The following is a 27,212-nucleotide window of genomic DNA, read 5'->3' on the forward strand; positions in this document are numbered from 1 at the left end:
TCCACCTGCTTGCAGAAGCAGGATGTTCAGCAACTGCACTACTTCCCATCTGCTTTGTCAAAACCCTCAAGATTTCATCCCATCTCCTCATGCTCACGCAGAAAACGTTTTGATCTCATTCGTGTAGCTCAAAACCTGACCTTACTTTCTCCAGCCCAAGTTGGTATCTCAAATATCTCTGTCCTGACCTCCTGTTCCCCAGCTCAAGGCCTCAGTAATTTGAAGTCATCAGATTCTTCCTTGAGATAGTCTATGAGGCAGGATTTTCTCCTCCTTCTGGGGTCAGCAGATCAATATATTCTACATACAAGTGTACTCACACTTTCATCTCACTAAAACCTTCAGCAACTCTCCTGTCATTATCAGGCACAGTTCCCATTTCTTTTAAAAATAAGTATTTATAAACAGAAGGAAGAGATTTGAACTACAATGTTAAAAACGTTCCTGCCAACAGCACGGATGTCTTTTTCAGGTATAGTCATGAGAACAAGCCGTACACCAACACAACACAATGACAGTCTAAACCCCTCTGCTCTCCTTGGGTGCCACAGTCCTTCCACTGCAGGAATCTGCATCTCTGCTCGCAACAACCAACTCTGCATTTCTCCAGGGTCTGTAATGGGCTGCTCAGTCTCCTTTGGTGATGAGGTCCTCGATATATGCATCCAGTTCATCATCTGTATTAATATCAATGTCCTGTAACCAAAAGCACATGAAATGCCAATAAAAAAGTGAATCATGAAGGACAATGTAAGCATGGGAAAAAGTAAATCCTTCCCAAACAGCAACCAAACATCCTCTGCAGCATCAGTCATGACCAGCCTTTAGGTGCTGACTGCCAGCACTCGCCAGGAGCGACGTTTTAGCTCTGCACTTACCTGCTGTGAAAGCACTAGAGGCTTCCCCCTTTATCAGAGCTTGGCTGAGGGACATGTGGCCTGCAAACCACACGCCCATTTGGTGCTCAAGCAGTACAATCAAGTAATAAACCTATTGTGCTCATTGGGGCCAAGTCAGTACTTCTTTGAGCTATAACACACATTTTCCCAATAGCAAACAACTGCTTCCATCCGCTTTTAACTTTTCCTTTGGGTGGTCTTAATTTCAAGCAGTGTGGCAGAAATTCCCTTCATAACACTTCAATACCATCTGCAGAAAACTGCCTAGGAAATGCCCAGGAAATTTCTCCTGCATGCGCCTGTGTTTCACTGAGTAAAGTAAAAAATAGAAATAGCACATTTAAAGCACGTCATGAGAAAGGTCAGCTATGAATATGAAAACTCATGAGAAATAGACCTAGATCCCAAAGTTTAGGCGAGCACAGCAGCACTTCTGATGGTCTGTGCCCAAGTTAAACTGAACTGAGAACGAGCTGAAGCACAGACAGGACTGAGACATCGCAGGTGTCTGGACTGGGCTCGGGCCGGTGGGGACAGATGCTCGTGCTGAGGCTGCTCTGGTTTGGCACCCTGCTCTCACCCACCTCCTGCACTTTCTGCAACAGGGCCACAATGTTAGTCCTCAACTTCTGCAGCTTCTCTTCTGTTTCCTTCAGCTTTTTCTCTGCGTTGCGGAGATTTTCTTCGCTGGTTTTGGCCCGGGCATCGGCACGTGTCTGATAGGAATTGCACAGGTTCTGCAGACCTACTTCATATTGCTTGAAATATTCTTTCTATAGAAGACAAAAATAAGAGAAAATACATTAGCAAAAAAAAGCACCAGGTGTCAAGGGAACCTCCAGCACATGCAGCTTCTCAACAAATCCAGCTACTGCACACTGCGAGTGAACTACACAGGGCCAGCACTGCTCTCTGGCTAGTCACCACTCCACACTAACATTTCTGATTTGCTTACTGTAAGAAAAAAGAAAAAATCACATAGTTTTTCCTATTCCTCAAAGAGTAGAGCTGCAACAAAAATGACTACGTTTAGGTTAAGGACGTAGTACTTCTAATAGTGTGAAAGCACATCTATGCTGTCGAAAGAGCAGCACAGCTTCAGTACACAGCTAACTCCCCCAGCACAGCTTGCTGCGAGGTGACAACATCTGCTAGATGCACATTAAAATCTACACCACAGGGCAACATATTATGTGAAAGCAGCATGCTAAATGGACTAACCAAATCCACAGACAGAAAAGAGAGTGTGTGTGTGTGTGTGTGCATGTATATATATACATATATGCCATATATACATGGGAGGGAGGAAGAAGGATCCTTTGGTGACTACCAAATACACCAAATCACAGACAGGCACTTCTGCCTCTCTGTATTTTGCCTTTATCTTGTCAGCTTGGTCATCTGGAAATGAAGTGGGGTTGGGTCCTCTCTTACTTCCCCCATTTTTGAGATTGTCTCTAAACTGCATTTATAAGGTTGCAGGCAAGATTAATAGATGCGCCTACATCCCACTGCTAAAAGCCTCTAATCCAGACTGTCTCCTTTAAAATCTTAACAGTAATGGACAAGAAATCAAGATAGCAGCCAAGAGCTTTCTCACACAGCTGCAAGCTTAGAACACCTCTCAGCATCAGACAGTCTCTTTTGGAAGGATGAGGGCACATTCACACCTCTCCACGTGTTCTCAGCTACACTGGTCTGCCAAGGACTCTAATAACCCTTTGAGAGAGTGTGACCTTGCACCCACAGGCTGCATATTTGCAGTAAGAATGGAACGTGTGCATGCGTGTGTGGGGATAAAAACCTCCTTTTTACAGGCGTCCTGGACTCACCAAGGGAAATGCCATCAACTCCTCTGAGCTCATGGAACTCAGCTCCTTCTTGGAAATGGGAAAATTTGGAGGTAAGAAGTACCGCAAACAGTTCCTATACAGGAGGGAAAAAGCCAGAATCTGAGTTTGAGATCCGTTTGAAGACCAAGTCAGACAGCAGCAGCTCAGATGATGCACCCTGAACCCACCGAAGGATTTGCACTAATAAGTCGACTGTTTCTTGGCTGCTGCTGGGCCCAGTGGTGTCTGGCTCAATTCTGGCACAGTCTGAGGTAGAAGGTTCAGCTGCAATAACCTCCTCTTCCTGCTGCGTGTCTGGAGTCTGGTACTCTGGAGAGGGAGGCTTCATTAACCTCACATCCTCACTGCCCTTCTCCACCCTGCAGAAAAAAAAAAAAATCCAAAGGAAGTCACATACCCTTTGCTAAAATCCTGTCCATAGCTCCATCAGAACCTTTACAAAGCCATCACCCTAAAGAAACCTCTAGATTACACAGTGTTTCCCTCCACAGGAACTGTCAAGGTGAGGGGAGACCATCTTGAGCCTGGAGGGTCCATTGGCTGCAGAGCAGCAGGATGGTCCTGAGGATGTGGCTCTCTAAGAGGACAGCAACAGACTGGTCTTCAGTATCTATGGAAGTAAGACAGGATCTTCTACCTGGAAGCAAAACAAGTTCCCCAAAGCCAGCAGCTGCGGATAGTTACCAGCGGTCTCTCGGTGTGGTGTCTGTAGGAACATAATCAAACTTCACCTTCCAGCGCACAGTGTTCTGGCCCAGCTCCACGGCTGTCACACGGCCCGTGAACCACTCCCTGTTCACACGCACCTCCACGTGCAGCCCTTTATCTGAGGGGAGGAACACGTTAAAAGCGTTGGCAAACACTTGGGTTCTGAGAGCACATTTGACATCATTGTCAAGAGAACAGAGACACCCTCAGCTGGGAGCGGACCTAAACTCACAGCAAATCCTATACGTGAAGGTATGAACCATAAAAACTCTGTTGTCATGAAATTACATTCCTGCTTTCTCTCAAATAGGACACTAATGAGCTAGGAAACAACATGACATTTTCAGACAGAGGGTTGGATGTCCTGCAGGCCAGGCTGACATGCATTTTTCAGGCTTGTAGTGGCTGCTAGGACAGTTTTCCAGGCATTCCTCGTGGATCACTTTCCAGCAGCGTTATTGGAATAAGCTGCAGGAACTAAAGAAGCTGCTCTAGCAGAAGATGCAACATCATCCCAGCTTTAATCTTTCCTAGGGGTGTTCCAAACCTCTTTCTCAGCAGTGCAGCACATCTAAACACAGCCCTCAGCATTTCCCTGCTAAGGAAGCTCCACATTCCCCTTGGAAAGGGTGAGCATGATTTGTGTTGCAAACATGACCCTACTCCATGCAGCCGACTACCACCCTAACTAATACAATGCAGCCCTCATTACAGATGAGGGCCTCCTGTTATGGCCTCCTGTTATGTCAAGGGAGTTTAGCCAAACAATTTTGCTTTGTGTGAACTAAAGTAGTCTAAGAACTAAAGTAGTAGGCTCCGGGACCTAACTTTATATTAATCCCCAATTTAAAGGTTATTACTGAAATCACGTTTAGCTGGTGAGCAAGTTCCGCAACACCCATCCTTTCCACCATCCTAGATACTGGAGGGGTATCCAGGTTCATTTCCCACCTTTCTGAGCCTTCTTCAGCTCTGCTAGCTCCTCTTCTCCTGCGCTGTCCGTGAGCTGCAAGCAGAGAGCGCTCAGATTAGGTTTTTCCCCAGTAAGATTATGAACGCTGTCAAATACCTTCTGCCGGGGAAACCCTGCAGTTCTCACCTCCACCACCACTTCACTTGATTCCTTCTTCTCCTCTTTCAATATCACATATTTGCCTCGTTTAGTCGTCCTCTTCTGCTCCACGTCTTCCTCAGACCCATCTTCTGTGGCATTTAAAGTCCTTTTCCGCGTGGTGGAGGCCTGCAGGAAACAAGCAAGTTGTGGCTGCAGTTCAAGTATGCCAACAACCCACATTTTCCTTTGGTCAAATAAGAGAGTACTCAGCATCAGTTGTCCTCAGCTGAGAGCTTAGGTCAGTTTTTAAAGGTTTTGGTATGTGTCATGTGACAATATAAATGTTCATTCCCACCATCCCACACGATATTTATGGCTGGAGAACCAGCCTGGTCTCACAGGGATGGGATGAAGCAAGTTTTCACAAGGACTTTCCTGCTCAAGTAATACAGGGCAGACCCCATGTGAACAGGGCAAGACAAGCCATGCAGAACAGCAAGAAATGAGATGCCAGTTTTCATTCCGGATTCTCACCTGGGTAGATCTGACAGCAGCTGATTTCTTTCCTGGCACTTTTGCGGTTTTGGGACTCGATGTCTCGCGTGGGCTCTTGGGGCTCTGTGGGACGGTGGAGGGGGACTTTGCTGCTGCTCCTGATTTGGCATGAGTTCTTAAAGTGTTGTTGGACTTGCCAGCTGTGCCAGTGTGCTGGGGTGTCCTGGAAGTACTGGCCTCCTCCTTGGAGGACACGCTGGCCACTTCGGGCGTGCTAGTGCTTGGCTGAGCTGGAGAACTCTTTTTCTGCTGACTGGAGGACTTTGGAAGAGTCTTGGACGAGGGTGGTCTGCTGGGGGCGTTTTTAATTATGTCAGGTAAAGGAGGAGATCGAGGGCGCTGCGGTCTGGTCAGTGGCCGAGTGGTCTGGAACAAATGTGGATAGAGGACAGGGAAAAATGGAAGTCTGGCTTGGTTTTGCATTGCAGGAGAGTAAAAAGACTACAGTGGCATTGCAGCTCTAGCATTTACCTCTCCTGCAGGCCGTGTGGTCACCTCCAGAGGCAGTTTCTTTAAGTCAGCTTGAGATCGAATTGGAGTGGTTTTCTAAAAGACAATCAGGAAGGTTATCTTTAAAAGCTGTCAGTACTTGCTTGAACCCAAGCACCTAAACAGATTCCCAGTTTAAAATGAAGGCTTCTGCTGCGCTGCCAGACACATCCTTTCACCAGGGCATCAGCAGTCAACACCTCTTCCAAACAAAATGTGCAAGCTGAGATGCTTCTTTCCTGCTATTAAAACCACCCCACCCATTAATGCCACACAGCACACGTAGTATTAGAGGCTGAGAATCATTACTCAGCCTCATCCGTTTGCATTAGGAGGTCCCTCAAAGTTCCACTTAGCTGGAAACCTCCTGATTCACCTGCAGAGCTTCCAGCTTCTCTTGCTGCTGGCGGATCTTCTCTGACAGTTGCTTCTGCTTTTCTTCTGGTGACTTCAAATCTTTCTTCAGACTTCCCAGGGGCACTTTCTGCTTCTGCTCTGCAGCTTCACATCTGGCACCAAAAGAATACAAGACAACCTCAGCAAAAACTGAGAAGTCTTGAAAGTCCCTCACACACTATCCTGTTTGTGGTGATTTTCGTTTTATTTACAAAGGAAAAGCTTATTACCAGCTGCTTGCAATTAAGTTGTGTTGCACCCTTCCTTCTAAGGGTGCAACATCTTCCTTTGCAAAATATCTATAGGGGTATTTATTGCTCTCATCATGTTTTATTTATGGCATACAAAATAGTAAGTACCCTACTAGCTCAGGTCCTGTCAGAATCCTACCTGGAACAGACCTTGAGAGAGAAGGAAAGAGGGGCATAGGAGATAAATGAAATTATGGACTTCATGTCTAAAACAGGGTTATTAAGGAGTGTCCTTTAAGAGCACAGCCCTGGCATGACTCAAAATCACTGATGTTAAGCAGGTCCCCTGTCACTAATTGCCTGAGTTGCACATCAGCAGGATTGCACCACTGTCCTGAAACCTGCCCCAGCCTTGGGGCAGTGCCACACCGTGCCAAGGCAGCTCCCCAAACTGCAGCCCTGCACCCTGCTGCCACCGAAGCCACCGGGGCTCTCAGCACTGCCACGAGTGCTAATCAACAGCCACCGCATGGGGAAAAGACCCTTGGGCTCCTCTGCACCAGGACCCGAACTGGAAGATGATCCAGGAGCATGATGAGCTCTAAAATGAAACAAGCCGAGCCTGACAACACACGAATTATACTTCCAGTCAGAAGAAAAAAAAATGGAGCTAAGAGGGAGCAGAGTTAGCTCATCAGCTCGGAGGGAAATGCAGAAACACAGGGACTGCAGGAAGGGACAACCTTCCTGCAAGGAAACCCTCCTACCTCATGTGAAGGACATCAGTACCCTCTCACCATCAGGAAGGGCATGTCAGCCTGCTCAATGCAAAAATGCTCTTGCGCTCAGGATTCTCCCAGAGGGATAATCATAAGATTCCCCCTTTCAAAGCAGCAGAAATCACCAGAAATTGAGATCACCTCTCTGGGAATCTTATCTGTGCCTACCCTCTTCCCAAAAGGAGGATTTGGTTATGATACCAAGTGTGCAAACACTGTGTGAGCATCAAGTTCAACTCCCCAGTAAAGAACACATGAATGCAGAATATCCTCTCCAAATCTCACCATTAAAACATCCTAATTAAGACTAGTCTTCCTGTCCATGGACTTTAATACTTTGATTCCAGCAAGCCTGGTTACCATCCGGTAACTTTTCCCTTTGGCTTTAAGCATTGAGCCAAGGCACCTAAATGACAGCCTGATCCGCTTGCTTCTTCATTCAGTTAGGATATGAACGAAATTCTGCCAGTATTGTTTTGCACAGGAAAAAAGAAGGAGCCTAGAGCAATCACATTTCTCAGAAATCAGTAGATTTCACCTAAATTTTATATATTTATATATTTTATTAAAAGGTATATATTTTATATAATTTTTTACTTTTTAGAAATATAATATTTTTTATAAAAATCTATATAAAATATAAATGTTATAATTGTGAAATCTGCCTTTGGCATACGAACTGCTGTGCTTTTCTATCAGCTCAGTCTTTGTTGGGCTCCCTGCAGCTCAGAGGCCGTTACTGCAGTCCCAGTTTGTGTTCATTGGGTTACAGCAACAGCCTGTTCTTATTCTTTAATTGCTGTCTAGACTGCCTACATAATAGTTTATGTGGATAAAATAAGGCTGCAACTGTATTTCCAGTGACTACCAAAAAAAAAAATCAAAACAAAAAATCCCATACATAAAGGAACTTAATTTACTCCGTCCATCCTGGTGATTATGTCAGCTCATACAGTGTGGCAACACCTATGTCACCAACACTCACTCTGGGAACAGTTCAGTCTACAGCTACAAAGTGTTCAGCTACCCCCTTAAATTATCCTAAAGGAAGAGATGACCAAAAAATACAGATAAGGAATGCAGCAGAAAATCCCTGTATCAGCCCACTCTTACCTGTCCTGTTCAGGATCAGGGTTCATGGAGCACACCCAGCTGTCAGGATAATTCTTCTCCACTGAACTCAGCTGGAATGGGAGTGTCCGCCACTTCAGACACACATCTGTGCAAGTCAGAAATGCATCTTAAGCCATAAAATCAGAACTTTTATACAGCACTCGAGTCCATTTAGCACTCAATGACAATATTAATTTCCAAAGAATATCTAACGACAGCAGGGCTAGTGACAAGGAAAAGGTAGGAAATGAGACACAGCCACAGGCCGCTGTAGCTCTTACTGGATTACAAAAGTCAGATCTGTCCATGACAGATTTAGATGTCCCAGGTTAACACACGGATTTGGCTTCCAGAGCATTATATGACAATTGGGAAAACATTCGTGTAAAAATGAGTTTTGTCTAGAAAATACAAGTATTCTCAATTCAGACTCTGGAAAGACTTTACAGGCCCTGGCAGATGTCAACAGAAGACTCAGTGAATAATGGCAAAGTTCTTCTTACTTCGGAATAACTTGGAAGGGGTGAGGAAATTGTCAGGATATGAAAACCTGATAAAAGACTGACCATTTCCAAAAGACTAGTGCTCAGATTGCTTGCTACACCCTCATCTGCATCATTGGAGTTTGGTCTTCACCAAAACACAAAGTGGCTGTGCTGGCACCTCCCTTCTCCCAGAGAGGTTGGCAAGAGCCATTTCAAGGTGCGCAAGAACTCACATGACGTGTGAAAGGCTACTCTAAATGATTCCCTTCTGTGCTCATATCTAGTGTTCCTCAATAGCCCAGTTCATCAAAAAAGGAAGTTTCTGATCTTATTTTAGCTTAGAGACGAGTGCCTTTGGTCAGTCCCAGCTGTGAAAAAGCACAGCTAAAGAACATCACGAACGTGGAGGGGAGGAACCTTATGGCAGGATGTCCAATGCCATGAGGCGCAGGCAAAGGGCACTCACAGCAGGAGAGAGGCCCTCTAAGAAGAGGATCTCGGAAGCCTCCTACCATGAGCGTCCCCAGACCCAGCCTCAGTGAACACTCTCCCTCCTCAGTGAAGGGCAGCCTCCTGCTCAGACTCACCGCACTGGATCGTGGTAGGGATCTCCATGGCTCTGCGGCGCTTGTAGCGGAGTTCACTAGAGGGAGGCTGGTTCCAGTTCGCTGACAAATAACCAAATTCATCCCAGAACTTGATGATACCCCTCTGGGCTGCAAAACAAATGAACAATTGCCCATGCATTGTGGAGCCATAACCACAAAAAAAAAAAAAAAAAAAAAAAATCACCTTCACTCTTGGCTGCCCTCTCCCTTGATAATTCCCTTCCAGCTGCCAGAGTTTTCCCTTCCAGCCCCTAGTAACTGTGAAGGGGATGAAGCAGCTTTCCTACCTACGGCAACGTCCTTCCAGTACTGAGCCAGGTGCTCTCCCATGGCCTTCAGCAAGTGCCGATACTCCTTGGCATCGGCAAAGTCTTGTTTATTATGGGTTGGCTCCAGGACCAAATAGGGCACGTCCACCACACCGACCACTCCACCACAGGCCCTGAAAGCAGACGCAGTTACCAACACGGCCAAGCTCTGACGGGGCCACACGGCCTGTCCAACGGCCAAAGCCATCGGAGGCAATACTGAAGCAGCAGGTTATGCCCGTGCAGTACCATATTTCAGTTATCAGCTTTCTAAACTACTCAGATTTGGGCCGGCATTCCAAAAACACACCCAATGTGGGGTCAACCGCCTCCTTTGCTAGACTGATCACAGATAAGTTGGGCTATTGACAACAAGTAAGTATTGCTACCTGTGTTCACTGTCAGCCCACGGAGGGAGTGTTCAGATTGAGCACAACAGTTTTATACTGCTGCAGGTATGAGCAGCATCTTGACAGAAATATTTTTTTTTCTTTGCAGAACATTAGAAATATTGGACAATATATTTCAATATGTTTTGTTAGACTCTAAACCTTTTCACTAAAAGATAACAAAATGACTGAAGCCTCAAGCTCACAAAGAATGACGATAATTCCTTACAGGAATAAGTTACTGCACAGCCTAAGTCACATATAAGAAAACGTCAGGCTTAAACAAAGATTGCTAAAAAATCTCCAAAAACTCACATGCCACCCTCCAGCTGGGGGCCCACCTTCTCATACATCTTTATGAGTCGACTGCAGTTATAAATGAACATGCCATCCAACTCACGCTGCTCAATATTCACACCAAAGATAAAATTCAGTTCTTTGGGTTCCTTCAGTGCCCTGGAATAAATCAAAATAGAGCTTCAGAGATGCAGCACAGAGACTAGATCAGGCTAGGGTCCATCTGTTCAGCTAACTGTTGATCTGCATACCCCTGCTCTTTCATAAATGGATTTTGCTTATTTCAGAATTATTTTTTTCCAAAAAAAAATTTGACTAGAGATTTATAAAAACACTATTAGGTACAGACTTATGCCCTCCAATGTGAAGCATAAATTTGGTTAGTATGTTCTAGATGGGTACCTCTACACTGCAAAAAAACACAGAAATTAGGATTTGGATATAAAACTCCCATCTCAATATTTAGATTCTGGAGAAGTTCTCAAAAGTGCAAGTTTTGTAAACTCAATTGCACCAAGCCCCAAAAGCTGGGGGACTGCAACACATAAGCGAAGCAGAGATTTTCTCTTCTCAAGATACCAGGACAGCAATTTGCACGACTCCTGCCTCACCTGTTCCACAGCTAACTAATAGAAGTTGGTCTCTGTTCTGCTCGTGAGCACATGAGAGTTTCTGAACTTGCCTCTTTGATTTTCTGGAATTGTAGCTCCAGCAATAGAGAAATCCTTAATAGACTTAAATCTCTGTGATATAAAAAAAGTATTTTATAAACAGAACTGCTGCTCTGTTACAGACTATGTTCAAATTATGTTCCTTAGCTTCTCTCAAATCCCTGTTAAGCATTTTTTACAACGAGATTCTTCCACTTTAGCCTGAAGGTTGCAGCAAACACAAGCCTCAAACTTGTAATAATTACAAGTTAGAGTCAATGCCACTGTTCTTCTCATTCCTCTTATTTTTGACTTCCTATTTCTATTTCTTAAAGTTTGCAACACTTACATGCTTTATCCCAATTAGGAATTTGGCCTCTCTTAAAATGAGCAATTGAAGATATTTTAAATTCTTTAAAATGATCTGTTGACTGTTTACTGCAAATATCATAGTAAGAGAAACCAAAATGCATATCTGCAACAACCTATATGGTAATCTGCAGTTATACGATGGAGGTCTCTCAACGTTCAAGTATCTCAAAATAAATCCCTGAAATACTTTAATTTCACGTTTATTATTTCGTTTTCATAAAATGCTTTTCTTATACAAATGTATACAATCCCCTGCCACAAATTCCTCTAAAACTGAAGTTCCTTCCTACAACTGTAAGGGCCCCCAAACTGAACCACAAAGATTAGAAAGCCCGAAATCATGAGGCAGCAACATTCCTCCTACTCTGCTGCCATATGTTGGGATTTACCTTGCATGAAAGCAAAGTTCAGAGACGTGTCTGTACAGGGATGTGTGGAAGAGGGACATTCAGCACAGCAGGCCTGATGCGCTGGTCTACAAGAGGTGTTCAGCAGAACAGAACCGATGTGCTGGTTTGCAATAACATTTTTTCCTTTTTTATTTTTTATTTTTTTTTTAACAACAGACATCCAAAAATGTCTGTTTTGTTAGCAGAAAGCACTGCCACCTAGCTAGTGTCCAATCAGTCACTCCGTAAGCAGCTATGGACTCAGAGATTATTCTTTCCATGATAACCAACTTACTGGGAAGACACTTGGAACAGCAGCTTTCACTAACCTTAAACCTACATGTTTGCTAAAATGTGTTTTGAACCCTGTCAATAGGGAAACAGGGCTGGAAAGGATCACTTGGGTCTCACCTGATCGAGGTGGACAACTTGGGGCCAAACCATGGACCATTCCTACCTCAGGCAAGGGACTGAGGCTAGTTTTCTAAATTTTGGTGAAGGATGCAGGGCTTAAACCTCATGTAGACATGTGCAATCAGGAAAACGAATTATCTTCCAAATCTAACTGAATTAAAATTGAAAATTAAAATACAAATCCCAGGCAGTTGCCTATGATTATTAGGGCTGTACTATCTGCTCCATCTGCTGGAGTCATCACCTGAATGCAAATTGGCTTTGGGAGCCTTAGACAGCATTTGTTTCAATAACACACACGACATCAGAGAAACAGTAGAAAACTGTCCTACGGCATCCTCTGAAACTCAAAAACTTGAATTTGAACCAGTATCTGCAGCTCTTTCAGGAACTTCTTTTGTTTTCTAAAGTGGAAGATTATGAAATAGTCTAACCCTTTGAGAAACCAAAGATGAATGAATCTAAATCTGAATATATATATAGTTCATCTCTCTCTCTCTCTCTATAAGGGAATATATATATGATATATATCTATATATTTGGATTTATGTATATATCTCTATGCTTATACATGGAAATATATCTATATATTTAGATTAGGACAAAGGTTTTCCCTTTGTTGTTAGCTGCCTACATCTATTCTCATCACATATTTGACACTTCGCTAAATACAATCTTTTGGAATACTTACTAGAAGGGTTTTTCCCAACCAAGAGCTCATTCAGATTTTGGGGCCTCCATATTCTTAGAATTAAGTAGCAAGACCCGTTGAACAAATTTAATTTCATTTTCTCACTCCCGTTATAGACACTAAAGGGCACACAAATGCTATCCTCAAACTTAAAGCTCTACGTTCACCATTGAGCTTTTTGAAGAAAAAATGTTTCCTCATTGAAAGAAGGGTGGAAAGCCATTCACAAGCTGTTACTGCATGCAGTAATAGAAACTAAGATTTAAAAGATGAGTTATACACATGGAAATGGAAGAAAATGACGTCTCAGTTTCTACATTCTCCAGGTCATATCTCTACTACTTTTGAGTTCAAATCTTTTTCTTTTCCCCTCTTCCCATGAACATCAGAGGCATTAGATCCATCTCTAGGATCAAGCCTGGGAAGCTCTGACCCAGGCATGCAGGAAAATCAGCATGCAAAACACACTGTGGGATATGTATATAAAATGACATGCAAATCCCATTTTTTCCCAGACTCGGTGTTTAAGAAATTGAGTTCCAAGCTATGAAATACATAGGATAAGTCTGCAGAAAAAATTGCATACAAAGTGAAACATCCCTGAGAGCATGTGAACAGCAAACTTAACTCATTACAATTATTTCTTTTGATTTCACGGTATGGCCTACAACAGAATTTAACAAGTTTTTAGAAAATCATTTCTGCTCCTCTAAAAGGTAAAAAGAGGCAAAACTCAAAGACTTCATTCAGCAGAAAAAGGGGAAACAGCAAAAGCAGCCGGAGGAGCAAACCCGGGAGCGCCCCGGTCGCGGTGCCGAGCAGAGCCACCACGTGCTCACCGCTGCTTCGCCTCCTTCATCCTCCTCTTGACGTCGGCCTCCCTGCGCAGCGCGATCGCCGCGTTCTGCGCTTGGCGCAGGGTCACCTGCAGAGAGAGATCGCACAGCAAAGCTAAGATTAACTCATTTCTGCATTGTTCCCATTTCTGGAAGATCACAGGAGCATTTTAAATGTCAAGAATTCATTAAGTGAAGGGCAATAATTAGCAACCCTTTACATTTAAAGCAGCACCTGTTGCTAGATCATTTAAACAGCTACACAGTTAACTGGAAGAAAATGCCTCTTCAACAGCAACCACAGGGAACTGTGATTCCAGCGGTGCAGCCAAAAACATTCAAATGCTGTTTTTTTTTTTTTTTTCTCTCTCTCATTACATCTCACTAAACAGTAAAGTGGTTTTAAGCAAATGTTGCTTGCTGAACCATCCGGCTTTTCCCGAAATCCTTCCTACCTTCCACCTCCTGGCTAGATCCAAGCCAAGCCTCAAACACCTTTCAAGAGCCTGTACCATCACCACAAGCTCTGGCTCCACAGGGAAGGAAATAAAAAGCAAATATGCCCAAAAACCCACCACCCCAAAGCTCTTGCAACAGTTTGGGAAAGCTCAAGAGCAAAGTGCAATGGACATAAGAGGGAACTGACCAAAATTATCCGATTTTATTTCTATTCAAATACTTCACATTCCTCATGCTGCCTCTTCAGGGAATGGTAGAAACTAAAGTATCTTTGCAGTAAGACTCCAGCACTGCTAAAGAGCTGCCTTCCCAACACAGACATGCTGCCGTGCGTGAGCACCGCAGTGCCAGCACGTTTTCATTCAAAAACACTCACCAACCTGTGCATGTCCTGGGGTCACAAACCATGGAGCTGCCTCGGCCTAAACACTGCTGGAATGTATCTCCAGCAGGGGCATTTGCTCTACCTGCACATCACAGGTGATCAGCACAGCTCTCTGCTCCAAAACAACAGGCAGGAACCTTCCTCCAGCACTTAAAACTCACTGGAAAGGCAGGAGCCTCACCCTGGATTCCCGCGCGAGATCCCCTCCCAGGCGCAGTTCCAGTGCTCGGGCTTTACTTTCTGCCTCTCGAGCCTTCTCCTCCGCTAAAACACAAGGGAAAAAATGTATTAATCACACAGAAAAGACACCACACTGTAAGGCATTCACTTGAGCCAAGAGATTTCCAGAGGGCCCTTGCTGGATTTACCTCTACAAGGGAGAGGTGAAAAGGCAACGCGAGGAGGATAAAATAAAGTCTGATGTAAAGAGAGGACATTTCATCAGAGATTGCAGTCAACGCTGGCACAGTAACAGGTCTAAACCCTGCAAAAGCAGGTTTAGGGAAAGATCCATGAGGAAGATGGGGAGGGAGTGGAAATGATAAGGATGCACGTGGCCCTGCCTGGTCTGCAGAGAAGCAGAGAGGAAAACCTCACACCAAGTTCAGACTTGAGAAGGAAGCACAAAGAGGCAGTTCACTTGGCCAGACGATGAAGGGACTATCCTGAGAAGCAGTTTTATTTTTAATAATCACTTCATTTTGCCTGAAGGAAGCCAAATTTGGGCTACGCTTAAAATAGGACCTAGTGCTCTGAAAACCTACCACTCACTCTGATCTCCAAGTTCGGCAATGAGAGAAATTCTTTCTCTTTCAGACTATCCCAAAAAAAAAAAAAAAAAAAAAAAAAAGCCTGACAGGAGGCATGCACCAATTCCAGAACACCTTGAGCAGTCACTCGAGAACACTCCCAGGGAAAGTGGCCCAGGGAGCAGCCCTCCATCCAGGCCACAGGAAGGTGGCAGCAGGGCTGCAGCCACATGGTCTGAGCGCTTCCCTCCCGGTCTCCCAGCAGATTCTGGCTGGAGACACCCAGAGCAAGGAAACGAAGCAGCGGAGCAACAACCTCCCTGATGACACACAGCACCTGGGGAGCTCATCAGTGAAAAAGCCACCATGCCTTAAAACTCCAAGACTCTTCCTACCCTATGGGATTTGTCCATCAGGAATGGGAGAGGCTGCTTTGTGTGTTAAATTTATGCAAGTCTAACAAAGTTATTTGTTGTATTTTACATGCTTATGTAATGCCTATGTGCTAAGATATCCAACAATGTCGTTTTATTTCCTCTGAAAGCTACAGAACTTGAGAAGATTGGGCAGACAAAACATGCCTCAGAGAAAGCAGGATGCCCTTGTGCATGCAGAACAGTCACTGTATTAACTGATAAAATAAAAATCTAGTTTTGAGCGACAGCCTCAGCAGGGAAGGAACAGAAAGAAGGGGAGGAAGCTGCTACTGATACATAAAACCTGGGGGGGCAGAACTGTGGGCTAACAAGGAGGCAGCTTAGCAAGGCTCCATGTATAGCAGGGGGAAAACCTGTAGGGATTGTCCTGGATATCTGTTCCGCAGAGGAAGTGGTCTTAGGGAATGATGCAAGTTCTCCCAGTGCGGTAAGACTGGCTCATGTGGAGTTACACTATAAACAGACTTCCTGGACATTCCCAGCAATCAGAAAAGCAAACAATGTGGGGTCCTATCAGCAATGTAGGCTCTTTCTCTACAGTAAAACCAGGATTCATGCATACCCCGAGGACTCACCGATCCTGGCCATGTGCTCTGCTTTCTTCACCTCTTGCTCTGCACGGGTCTTGAAGCGGTTTGAAGTATATTTGTACATCCTGTAATGACCAAAACTTACTCATCAGCAACACCTCAGCAGTCAGGTCACACCACGATTCGATCATCCCATAGGAAACGGCGTCTCCACACGCTACTCTGCTCTTCTCAAAAGATTCAATAAGGGGAGAATGAGGTTGAGTAACTGGGTGTATTGGTTTAGCCAAAGTTTAAGGCAGAGATGCTACAGCAGTAACAGCCATCACAGCACCTCCATTTTCCTAGGTGACCTGGGTGCAACATATCCCATGTTCCTGTTGAAAATCCCAAGGTTAAGAGGACCAAACTCTTTAAAAGTGGCGAGGTGGAGTAAATGTATTTGGAAACCTTCTCAAAATCCTCCCCTTAGAGATCAATAACACTTTCTATCTCAAACAACTGTCCAAATGTGCAGTATCACAGTGCTCGTCTCCAGGCAGTGCCTCTCAGCCCTGCAGCTTACCTCTAAGAGGAACAGATCTTCAGAGAAAACTGAGCACAGAATTGATTTCTCAAGAGCTCCATCCCAACGGGAAGCTTCAGAATGGCTTAACGTTTGGCAAAGGCCTGAGCAGACCTTCAATCCTTGTTCTGAAGTTTCAGGACGTTTTCCTACGCCACCCAATCTGCTTACAGCCCTGCTGACCACGCTGGAGCTGCATGGGCTTCGGCCTCTTTAGATTGGATCAACTACAAATCATGACCTAACTGTAGGTATCTCAACTGAGAGGAAGCCTCAGAAGATGTGAAAGGCCCCGAGCCCATCCCAAATTCCAACCCCCAACAAAGCTTTCTAGAAAAAAAGAAAACCTCTCCTGCCCACAGTCAAAGTGCTTATCCCTGGAAATGTTTCCACAGCAACGGGGAAGCGTATAAGGACTTAAGGCTTAACTGGCCAACTCACTGACGTAGCAGGGATCACTTTTAGATGGCAGTAAGAGACAAGATCTCTCCAAACTGCCGATAATCCATCAAGACCTATAACTAACCACACTGCATAGATGAAAAAGGAGTTAGGTATTTTTCTATGGGTGGTTATATACAGATGCAATACAGATGTCAAATAGTCTAATTATCAGAAAACCTTTATCCCTAAATTCAGAAAGTTTACATCATAGTCAACTTGATTGCACAAATTGTGCACTAGATGCACAAATGTCATCTGGCACATAAAAGTTGTTAACTGCAAGGTATTTTCTGCTATTCATAAGGCCCTGCTTATTGGCAAGATATGCAGATAGGCACCAATTCTTCCAAGAAATATCAAAAACACTGTTAGGAGAAGGAAAATTGGGTTTGGGGTGGTGCAATCTCTTCAAATTCACTTAAGGGTGATTTAGACTACCTGGGCCAAGACACAGAACACGTCCTGAGAACCAGAGCTGCCTCCAACATGTTGGCACAAATAGATTGCCTCATTCGCACCCAGCCTTCCCGAGCACAAACAGGAGAAACAGGGTGAAGGTGAAAGGCCTCAACATGCCCAGCTTCCGAGGCAGCGAAGGGCCGGAGCTGCTGCCTGCCGAGCAGAGGGGCAAACAGCTCCTGGATTTTGTACCCAACTGCTGGCAGCAGAGTGATGAATGCGAGGAATTCCCAGCCCTCCCGGGTGCACCGCCAGCCTCAGCTGCCTGTTGGGTGTCCAACAACCCAGGACGTGAAGCAGAGGGACCACCAGCCCCTAGAGCTGATTCCAGAAACACCGTGCAGACCGCGTCAAGAAGGAACAACCCAGACATCAGTGTTTTATGGTCTCTTCCAGTGCCAAAGGCAGCACAGCCAGGAAAGCCCATGTTCAAGTGGTTTGCAAGAGCGGCTGTAGCAAACGAATCTGTAAACAGGGCAAGATGGATCTCGTTTATCTTCTCTGTAGGCCAGATTCCAGCACGATGTGACAGCCCCCCTCATCCTGCAGACACTCATTACAGCTGTCCTAGCACATCCTTCTCAAGAGAGGCTCTTGCATGTGCTTCAGCAAATCCCAGCAACGGCCAAGGGAAGCAAAAGAGCAGAGAACTGCAGCAACAGCAGCACTGGATGTCCGCTACGATCTCCGACCTTTCAGTTATCTGAAGATAGCATCAAGGCTGACGTGCAAAACAGCGTGACTACATTCAGCTGCCCTGCTAAAGCTCACGCAGTCACGGCGGGAGGAGAGGTGAAAAATCCCTCAAACTGCAAAAGCAGCTCTGGGGAGGGAGGGAGGGCACAAGGCAAGAGCAAACTGGCACAAGAGCAGCTTGCCCCCAACGGCAGGGGCTAAAGGTTCCAGAATGGCATCAAGGTCCTAATGTCAGGTTCAGAGAATCTCCCCTCTAAAAACATATTTTATATATATATAAAAAATCAGAGTCCTTATGTCAGTTCAGGATGGTTGTATTAATTGTATTAAACGGCAGTACACGCAAAATCCAGTAAGCAGATGGATATGGGAATGCATGAGCTCTAGCTTCAACTCTAAGGTGATGATCCAGGCACAAGCAGCCTTTCTCATCAGGTTCAGAAAAAACATAAGAAATCACAAATAGCTGCAAAGAAATAGTAACTTTGTCCACAGAATGGACTGGTTTGTCATTTCTCCTGAAACACATCCTGGGAAAGAGACACCCAGGGGAGAAGAACTGCGCATGCATCTGAAGGAGAAAGACCGAGCCTTGACAAGCTGTGGCACAAGGGCTGCACCTACCAGAACTGCCACGCTGGTTCTCAGAACCAACATGGAGGGCGGGAAGGTGCCAGTGGCTCATCCCAATGACCACGTGTCTTCGGTATCCCCACGTCGCGCGAGGGGCAGGAGATGAGAAGGAAACTCCAGCACACTGCCCAGAAGAGCCCAGCAGGGTTACGGCTGCCCCGTGCAGAGCCCTGCAGCACTCTCAGACCTGTTCACAGTCTCTGCTTCTGAGCCACAGAAGCAGGAGTTTCAGGTGCTCCAAATGTGACTCACTTGACAGCTGCCCAACAGGAAGGTGCTACTTTCCAGAAACAAGGAAAAGCAGATCCAGAAGTGATGACGGGGACCCTGACCAACTGCTGTTTGAAGTGTCTAAGACGACTGTCTCTTTCCAAGAGAGAACAGTCCTAAGGTGTAGAACAGAACCAAAACCTACACTCCTTTCCAGGCATTACTACCAACCACTCCTAGAGAGACAAGACTGGGACAGATGAACCTCTGGTGTGACCCAGGACATGTCATCCTATCGTGAGAAGGCAGGCAGTGAGGAAGCCCTGTCTTCGGATCTCAGAAGCCAGTCTCTGATGAGGTAAAAGCCTCTGTCTTCCTCCTTCGCTCTCCGTCCCTGGTCCTTTTTTGGACTGTGGCATAGAATAAAGCAGGCAGAAACTCACGAGCACAACAGATTCCCTACGCAGGGAATGAGGATTTAGCAGGAGCAAATCATGGACCAGTGTAACTGCCCTCTACAACAAAATGTCTGGCCAGGGCAACTTGGCGGGAGCTGGGATGTGATCCCCCTTGCCTCGTAAGGCTTTGATACTGTTTTTCCACATTCTCACTTAAAAAGCTGGAGAAATATGAATTTGGTAGACCACTAAGCAAGCTGAAAATTGGCCAAGCTCAAAAGACAACTGGTGGTTTGACATGTGACTGTGGGCAGTAACAAGTACCCTGCAGGGGATATGGAATCCACACTGTTCAGTACAGCCCCAAAAGTTTGATTTTGAACAGTCAGTATCTTCACTTTTGTGTTTGCTTTCAAAGGGAGCCAAATTCCACAGGTAACTGGTGCAATTTTCAAAAGCACTAGATTTTCCTGCAGCTACCCCCTTTCCTACAATGTTCCCATGCTACCCCCTTCTCCCACTCTGTTTCTGTAGCTTTAGCAGGGCATTGCACAGGATAGTAACCTGGTGAGCAAAACAGCGACCCTTCTACAAGGAAACACTCAGGGTCTGGGTCCCGACACTCACCTCGGCTTGTACAGGCAGCACGAAAGCCTCTTGGTTTGCACCTTGTGCCCGTTGATGAAGATGCGCATCCTGGGGTCGATGTAGAGCACCGCGGCGTAGGCGCGGAAGGAGCGGCGCTCGGGCTTCCTGCAAGAAAGCAGCCTCGGAAACCAGGCCGTTTGCACAGCAACTCCTTTGGGGATTAGCAGCAGACCTACTTTCCCAGCTGGGCCACACAGCCCAGAAGTGATGACATCAGCTCATCCCTTGAGTCATCCCTCCCTCGAGACGTCACCTTTGTCTCCTGTGGTCTGGATTCCTTTTCTCCTTCACCTCTTTTCCCTTTGCTCCTCTCCAATTTAAAGGAGCCCTGATAAAATCCTCTCTCCAAATCAAATGAATGAGCTTCTCCCCTCACAAGACCTACCAGAAGCTCAGACCCCACCTGGTCAGCAGAAATGCTCCCCTGCCCCAAACCCCTCATGCTGATCAGCACCGTCCCTGCACTTGGACACCTATGGCAGGATTCATTTCGCTCAACTTCACGCGTTACTGGCTGAGCTTTTAGCATGAGTCTCCCTTTAAAATCACTGGAAATCTGAACACAAGCAGCTACTTCAGATTTACCAAAGTTAAAACTGCAAGCAAGAGAGCTATGTGAAAGTTTGATTTTCATCACCATGTGGGTAGAATAAGCGTGGCTTTTCTTTCATTTCCTCACTTGTACCTTCCACAGGGATTTTTAAAGCTATATTTTAAATACAGTGACAAAAGATTTCCATGCACTTATTACTGCAGCTTAAACAAGGTCTGTGGTTATAGCTGGATAATAAAAGCACATCTTGCCAAAGAGTGTGTTCAAGCTGTAACCTGGAGCACCGAGCACTAAATCAGCACCAGCATCCCGAGTTGCTGGAGGTAAGAGTGCGCTCCAAAACTGCCCCCATCAAACAGACAGTATCAGCAGGTTGGGGACATGGGCTCAGTCTGGTAACAGTGATGACAAAACCAGTGTGTCTTCAATTGAGAAGCACATTTGATCCCCACCGGTCCTCCAGGAGTTTGTTGCACCTTTGTGCTCAATAACATGAAGCCATTACATTCAGGAATAACCAGCTCCCTGGTGTCCAAACCTGCACTTCTGTAGGAAGGGAGCAATATAAGGAAAGAGCCCATAATCTTACAAAAAGACCAAAAGTAGGGTAAACAGAGCTCTGGGATTTAATCAATCATTTGGTTGTTTTAGCCTAGTTTCTCCATTTCTTTCCAGGCTGCAAGCGAACAGAGCTTCCAGAAGGCTCAGAGCAGAATTCCTCCCCGATGAGCTAAGCAAACAGTCGGCTCTGGCGGAACAGAGTCCTCTGCTCCTCTGGCTGCCCTCTGGGCACATCCTTCCCCCTCCCCCTAAAAGGGGGCAAGGAGCTACCCCTATACCCCAGAAGGACACTCATGGTTTGATGGGTCTAGAAAATTAGTTCTGTAGCTCAGGGCTCCCTTGTTCTACAATAGCTAAGAGTATTTTGTTGGCTGCTTTCACTGGGCTGAGACAAGCCAATGCAGAAATGCCCACCAAGAGCACTACCAAAAGTCCGTGAGCTGTTTGTAACTATGAATTCAAAGGAGAGAGAAAAAAAAAAAAAAAACAACCCTCCTAAATACTCCAACTCACACTCAGTAAAAGAGTTCTAAAAAACATAAGCAAACACAATGTACCCAGCAAACCCTAAATGCCATTTCATGCCAACAGCTGTAACAGGAGCTCCACTTACGTTCCCTCTGGCGGGGTTTCTGCCATCTGAATGTCCCAGGGGTCAGAAGTCACATCCAGCTCTGGCTCTCCATTATCCATTAGTTTGAGGTTAAAGATGATCACCAGGGTGCCTGAGTAAGCAGTAAAGTTCCTCAGGTGAGCCCCATCCAACAGATTAATCCCTTGCCCACGAAAAACACCGCGTACACATTACCTTTTTCACCACGGATCTTGTCAAACTGCTCCATCACTTCCTGCTCCGACTTGAAAGGGGAATATTTGTAAATCAGCTCCGTCTCGATAGCAAATTTCTCCATGTTGTCAGTCATGGGCTCCTGGTTCCGTGCATTCCAGGTGGGCAAGGGAACGATGACCTGCACATCAGGTTGGAACAGGAGATTTAGACTCGCACCTTGAGTGCCTTAGGCCTGTGCTTCAGGCCTAAGTGAACATATTCTTTCTGATGGCCCCCCAGTATTGCACATGTCTTTCCTAACTTTTCAGTGTTTTGCATGTTTAAAATACTCAAGGATCTTTCTTTTCCAACCTCCTGGCTACCCTTCTACTACATCTAGTCTTAAGATAAATTCTGGCACCTCAGTGATCATCTTTTAACCTCAAGCTAATGTTAGACACTAGCACAACATAAATTCAAAATTTTTAGTATTAACTCTGCCAGCAAAATTCTCATACTTAAGAATGCTTTCATGTTTCATGTTAAGAGTTTGGATATACACAATGTTGGAAAAAATGTGAAAGCAAAGACATGTAGGGAATTCCTGACCTACAACAACTTCAAACACCACCTTTGATTCTCTAGTAAAATTCAGATTGAAACAGTAAGTTTCAACATGTCTTGAAACCAAACGTGGTGGGAGAAGCAGAATGCCAGGAGTCTTGACACATCCTGAAATCAGGATGAGGAAGACCTCAAAATCAAAAGGTAAAGGCCTGCAAAGGCATCACCAAGAGAAAATTCTACATGCAGGACCACAGTGGAAATCAGTGTTGGCGCATTCTTCTCAGAGAAGTTCACATGAGGGAGCTTTAGCGCCTCCTGTCACCACAAAGGACGTGCCAACCTCATCAATGCCCTCTTCCTCGTGGAATGTCCGGGACAGGAAGAGGCAGGTCAGAGTGTTGTCCTTCTTCGTGAACAGGATAAAATCCTTCCCAATCCGCATGGAGCCCCTAGAAACAATTTCAGATTATGTTACACTGAGTTAGAAGATGTTTTGAGGTTGGTTTCTGCGAGTTACATTATGAACAGGGAAGTATCCATGGTTTTCTCCCATTATGTTCAGTGATGAAATGTTAAAACCGAATGAGACAGATGCAGCATCATTTGCCCTAAACAACTTGTTCCTTTCAAAAAGGCACCTAAATCCAGATATTTTAACAGATCAAGAGTTCTGTAAATTCATTCCCTAAAATATTTAACACTACTCATAGAAGAAAAAAACAGAAGTATAAAGAGTCAAATTATGAGAAAAATTCAAAAGAATTATTTTTTTTAATCTAAAAAAGACAACTATAGTGAGATGGTATAAGAACCTTTCATTATAGGACTACTACTACAAAAAAATGAAATACTGCTACTGGCTCTGGGTTGACTTTCCTACCACTGAAGAAATCAAGATGATGCTCACAGTTACGTCTATCAAGCCACAGTATCTAGCATCCCTTAACAGGCTAGCAGCTCTTTATATGTAATTTTGATGTTATCTGCATGTGCTATTCTGGGGTGTAAGTAAAAGCATCTCCAAGCAAAACCGCCGTTTCCCAGCCCCACTCAGCCCTCGGGAATCTCGGGGGCTGGCTCGGTTGTACCTACGATTTCAGGCCGTTCCCGTACTGCCCAATTTGGGTCGACTCCGGCGAGCGCTTGGCTGATTTTCCAAACTGAATCACGCTGGCAGCTTCATCTGCGGCAGAAGGCAGGAAGCAAAACCAACGTTAGTTTTAACGCACAAAATATCCAATCTTTTAGATAAATTTATTCGGGATTAGGAGGTGGGGGAAGACACCGTGGGAGAGGCTGGTAGCTCAAGCCGCAGCCCATCATGAAGCTCCACCACACAGCTCTAAAACCTGCATTATTCAATGGCACTTGTGTTAGTAGAGGCTCTACAGAGATGCCACCAGGCTGACCAAAGGAGGCTGATGACTTAGATGAGGCCGATGCCTCACGGCAGGGCATGAAGATGTCCTTTTAGGGAAGGCTGAAACAGCACGACCTGCTGCATCCCCCACAGTTATGAAAGCGCTCACAAACCAAAACCAAAAAACACCGCCCAGAACCTCCCCAGCTCTGATTCTATCACTAACACGAGCGCTCTGAAAACACTAATATACAGACAGTGCTATGAAAAAGGGGCATGAATGCAGGATAATCACTGATCACTGTTTCCATCACGGAGCTGAACTGAGCACTACAGATAATTAATACCCTGCCAGAACAGCAGCTCCTTTTGCCAGCAGGCTCCTGCAGTGCCGGCGGTTGTGCCGTACCGGGTGCGACGGCAGCGCTCGCCAGCACTGCCACAAGGAACTGGCGTTTTCCTGGCACGGGACAAGGAGAGGACGTGACCGCGTCGCAGCTGGGGGAGCTGCCGCTTCCCGCTCCAGCCTCCCTGTTGTGCAGGGGCTACCGGCTCTGCAAGACAATTCCCCTCCCTTCCCCAAGCCATCACCTTGCTGCACAACTTGCCGGCAGGAACCAACTGCAGCTCCCGGGACGGGAACACCAAGTCCCTGAGCAGGAACCTCCTCCAGACGGGAAGGCTCTAAGGACACTCCCAATGAACGGCGCTCCCTCTTCCTGGGAGAATCACCTGCACCGAGGCCTGCGAAAGCTTCCTGAGGCAGCCAGCCCGCGCGGCTCGGGAACCAGCCCTGCTCCATAGGAAACCTCTCATGGAGCTGCACTTCCAAATGCCCTTTCCCAGTGAATGACATTCACATGGAAAGCCACAAACTGCACCGAAAAGTCCCCAGTGAGCTTGGCTCACTGGACTTACACAAAAGGTCCGTAATTTGTTTGAAAAGCAACTTCTGTTTGGGTGGGAGTACTTGCTTCTCTGACCTGGTCTCCCAGGACATCAGCTCACTACGCTATTTGCACCACAACCAAAGCAAATATTGGAGTTTATCTCATATCTGGTGTTCCAGACACAATTTATTATGATGATTATTATTATTGTGTTAGCTTAAGCCTGGACAGACAGGGGGATAGAGCTCTAAGAAGAGCCTGTCACTGCTGTCCTTTAGCAAAAGACCTCTCCTTGTGAAAAGCTGCATCAACTTCTATTAAAAAAAAAAAAAAAAAAAAAACCAAAGAAGCCTAAAAATAGAAAAGGGTAATTGTCCAAAGCATTTCCCTTCTCTCGAAGGTGAACATATGGTTTATCACTCAATGTTGGCAGGCCCAGACCAGTCTAAAAACATTCTTTATTGACACAGCGACATAACTGACCTCTGCAAGAGGGGTCTAAAGAAGAGTAAATGAGTTTCATTGCACCAGGCTTTCTATCTTTGGGACATACTTAACCTTTATCTACTCAGGAACCAACGTACAAATACATTTTTTAAACTTTTTTGTACATTTTTTTCTCCAGCTTTAGCAAGTTAAGGCTCTAGAAGGAGATGACTTAATAGAAGTGAGTGGACTATTTTAGCTGCACTGTTTTGGTTTTATCGTGTCTCGCAGTTGCTAGACTTAAAAAACAAACTCCCTGGCAACAACCCGTGGTTTGATGTCATCTACAGCAAACAGGAGAAAAAAAAGTAATTCCAAGGAATTCACTGAAGATGGCAGATTGCTCTTCAAAGCACAGGGAAGCGAAGCAAGGGCTCAGATTAAAAAGAGGGATTGCTATAAAGAAACATCCAACAGCTAGGGATGAGGATGGTGGACAGGGCTGCTTGTGTCCCAGCTGTCACTCCTGGAGAGGAGCCCACACTTCCAAGGTCTCTAGCTGAAGGGACAGCAAAGCAGGTACCAATCTGAGCTTGAAAAACCATCCTTTGCCTTCTACACATCTGTTTTTTGTCAGATTTGCACTGCAGAGACTATTTGCAGCATAATTATTGACCATAGGCTCGAGAACATCTCTGAGCCCAAGTAGCTTATTTACAGAAATATAAAAATAAATAAACAGGGAAAGTTGGGCTGGGGAAAACCAACCTAAATCAAGACCATTTCAGATCTAGCTTCCCTTGGGACAGGGGGAAAGGGGGGAGAAACTCAGAAATCTTTGGCACCATAACAGATACAGAAACAAACCAGTTATTTTGGTGAAACGAATGAACACAGAGAGCCACTGACAGATCCCTTTGGAGCAGGTTCCCATGAAGACCAAAGATCTCCCCTGTTCCCAAGTTTCCCTCAATGTGTGCTTTAAGTGTGCCAAGTAGTTTCTAGAAACAGTTTCCCTTGGGAAGAGCATGAGCCACTGCGCTGGGATGGTTCTCCCAAGGGCCACAGCCCCGACACAGCAGCATATGCTCACCCGTAAACCGTGCTAGTACCCACTAACATTTACACACAGGTTTTCACCGGGCAGAAAATATTTACAGGAATAAAAAAGCTAATAAAAATAACCAAGATTTTAGTACTTGATTGGCTGCATTGCCTAAAATGGAAGATGCTTTTAAACTCCCGACCTTCAAGCTATATCTTAAGAACCAAGGATTGGGAATACAATTAACACTTTCTGAAGTAATTTTCTTCAAATTGGCTTTTGAATCATAGAACTTTTGCAGTACCAAGAGCCCAAGCAGCAAGCAAAACTTTTCAAGCCTAAGTGCCTTCAGCGGGGACCAGGCACAGAAGGGGCAATGCTGATTCAACCATGTGCCATGAGATGTAGGCTGGGGTTTTCTGTTTGACTCACCTAGCCCCCTGTGAAACAAGCCAAACGTTTGGATCACTGCTGTGATTCCAATATTGCACTGGGGGATGCTATTTTTTTTTTTTTTTAAATAAAAACCTGTTCTGTGGCATTACTGACTCTCTGGTCTTTCAAGAGCTCTTGACTCCGTACTATGAAGACGGAAAGACTGGACTATAAAGGCTGAACCCAAACGTATTCCGAACCTTGGGTCAAACACTATGAAGAGAGTCGATGCATCAAGTTCTAACTGTAATTCTCCCGGGAGTATTTTGACACATGTGCCTAATTTTTAGCAATGCCCATCGCTGCTTGGCCTAGTGCTTTTCTATACCCTTTCCTGCCTTTATCAAGTTGCATGACCAAATCAGGAAGTCCAGTGTGGAAAAAGACCAATACGAGTGAAGAGCAACAAGGCAGGATGACATCCCTAAACTGCTCCTGAAAGGCCTCTTGTTATTTCAGTAGTTAGAGCTCACAGATATCTGCGTTTATTTACTTTTTATCCTCCCAAAGGATGCCT

At 45.3% G+C, this 27,212-nt stretch overlaps 1 protein-coding gene across 1 annotated transcript in view; it reads right to left on the reverse strand.

Annotated features, from left to right (window-relative positions):
* Window positions 1-378: 378 nt before the first annotated feature.
* The window catches only part of MORC2 (MORC family CW-type zinc finger 2), a 33,345-nt gene continuing 6,511 nt past the window's right edge, over window positions 379-27,212 (reverse strand). Inside the window, exons 5-26 of the mRNA XM_088532283.1 lie at window positions 23,632-23,722; window positions 22,880-22,988; window positions 22,012-22,171; window positions 21,817-21,928; window positions 20,069-20,194; window positions 16,082-16,161; window positions 14,502-14,584; window positions 13,480-13,565; window positions 10,143-10,283; window positions 9,418-9,572; window positions 9,110-9,238; window positions 8,038-8,143; window positions 5,935-6,067; window positions 5,541-5,615; window positions 5,049-5,435; window positions 4,560-4,700; window positions 4,412-4,466; window positions 3,437-3,578; window positions 2,920-3,111; window positions 2,732-2,825; window positions 1,484-1,672; window positions 379-696 (exon numbers count right to left, since the gene is read on the reverse strand). Of these exons, the coding sequence (XP_088388409.1) occupies window positions 628-696; window positions 1,484-1,672; window positions 2,732-2,825; window positions 2,920-3,111; window positions 3,437-3,578; window positions 4,412-4,466; window positions 4,560-4,700; window positions 5,049-5,435; window positions 5,541-5,615; window positions 5,935-6,067; window positions 8,038-8,143; window positions 9,110-9,238; window positions 9,418-9,572; window positions 10,143-10,283; window positions 13,480-13,565; window positions 14,502-14,584; window positions 16,082-16,161; window positions 20,069-20,194; window positions 21,817-21,928; window positions 22,012-22,171; window positions 22,880-22,988; window positions 23,632-23,722 (2,855 nt within the window). The 3' untranslated portion in view covers window positions 379-627. The remainder of the gene's footprint in view (window positions 697-1,483; window positions 1,673-2,731; window positions 2,826-2,919; window positions 3,112-3,436; window positions 3,579-4,411; window positions 4,467-4,559; window positions 4,701-5,048; window positions 5,436-5,540; window positions 5,616-5,934; window positions 6,068-8,037; window positions 8,144-9,109; window positions 9,239-9,417; window positions 9,573-10,142; window positions 10,284-13,479; window positions 13,566-14,501; window positions 14,585-16,081; window positions 16,162-20,068; window positions 20,195-21,816; window positions 21,929-22,011; window positions 22,172-22,879; window positions 22,989-23,631; window positions 23,723-27,212) is intronic.

Source organism: Tinamus guttatus, unplaced genomic scaffold, assembly GCF_059628265.1.
Source record: "Tinamus guttatus ecotype Peru unplaced genomic scaffold, ASM5962826v1 Tinamus_guttatus_pri_ptg000459l, whole genome shotgun sequence".
In the NCBI taxonomy this organism is placed as follows: Eukaryota; Metazoa; Chordata; class Aves; order Tinamiformes; family Tinamidae; genus Tinamus; species Tinamus guttatus.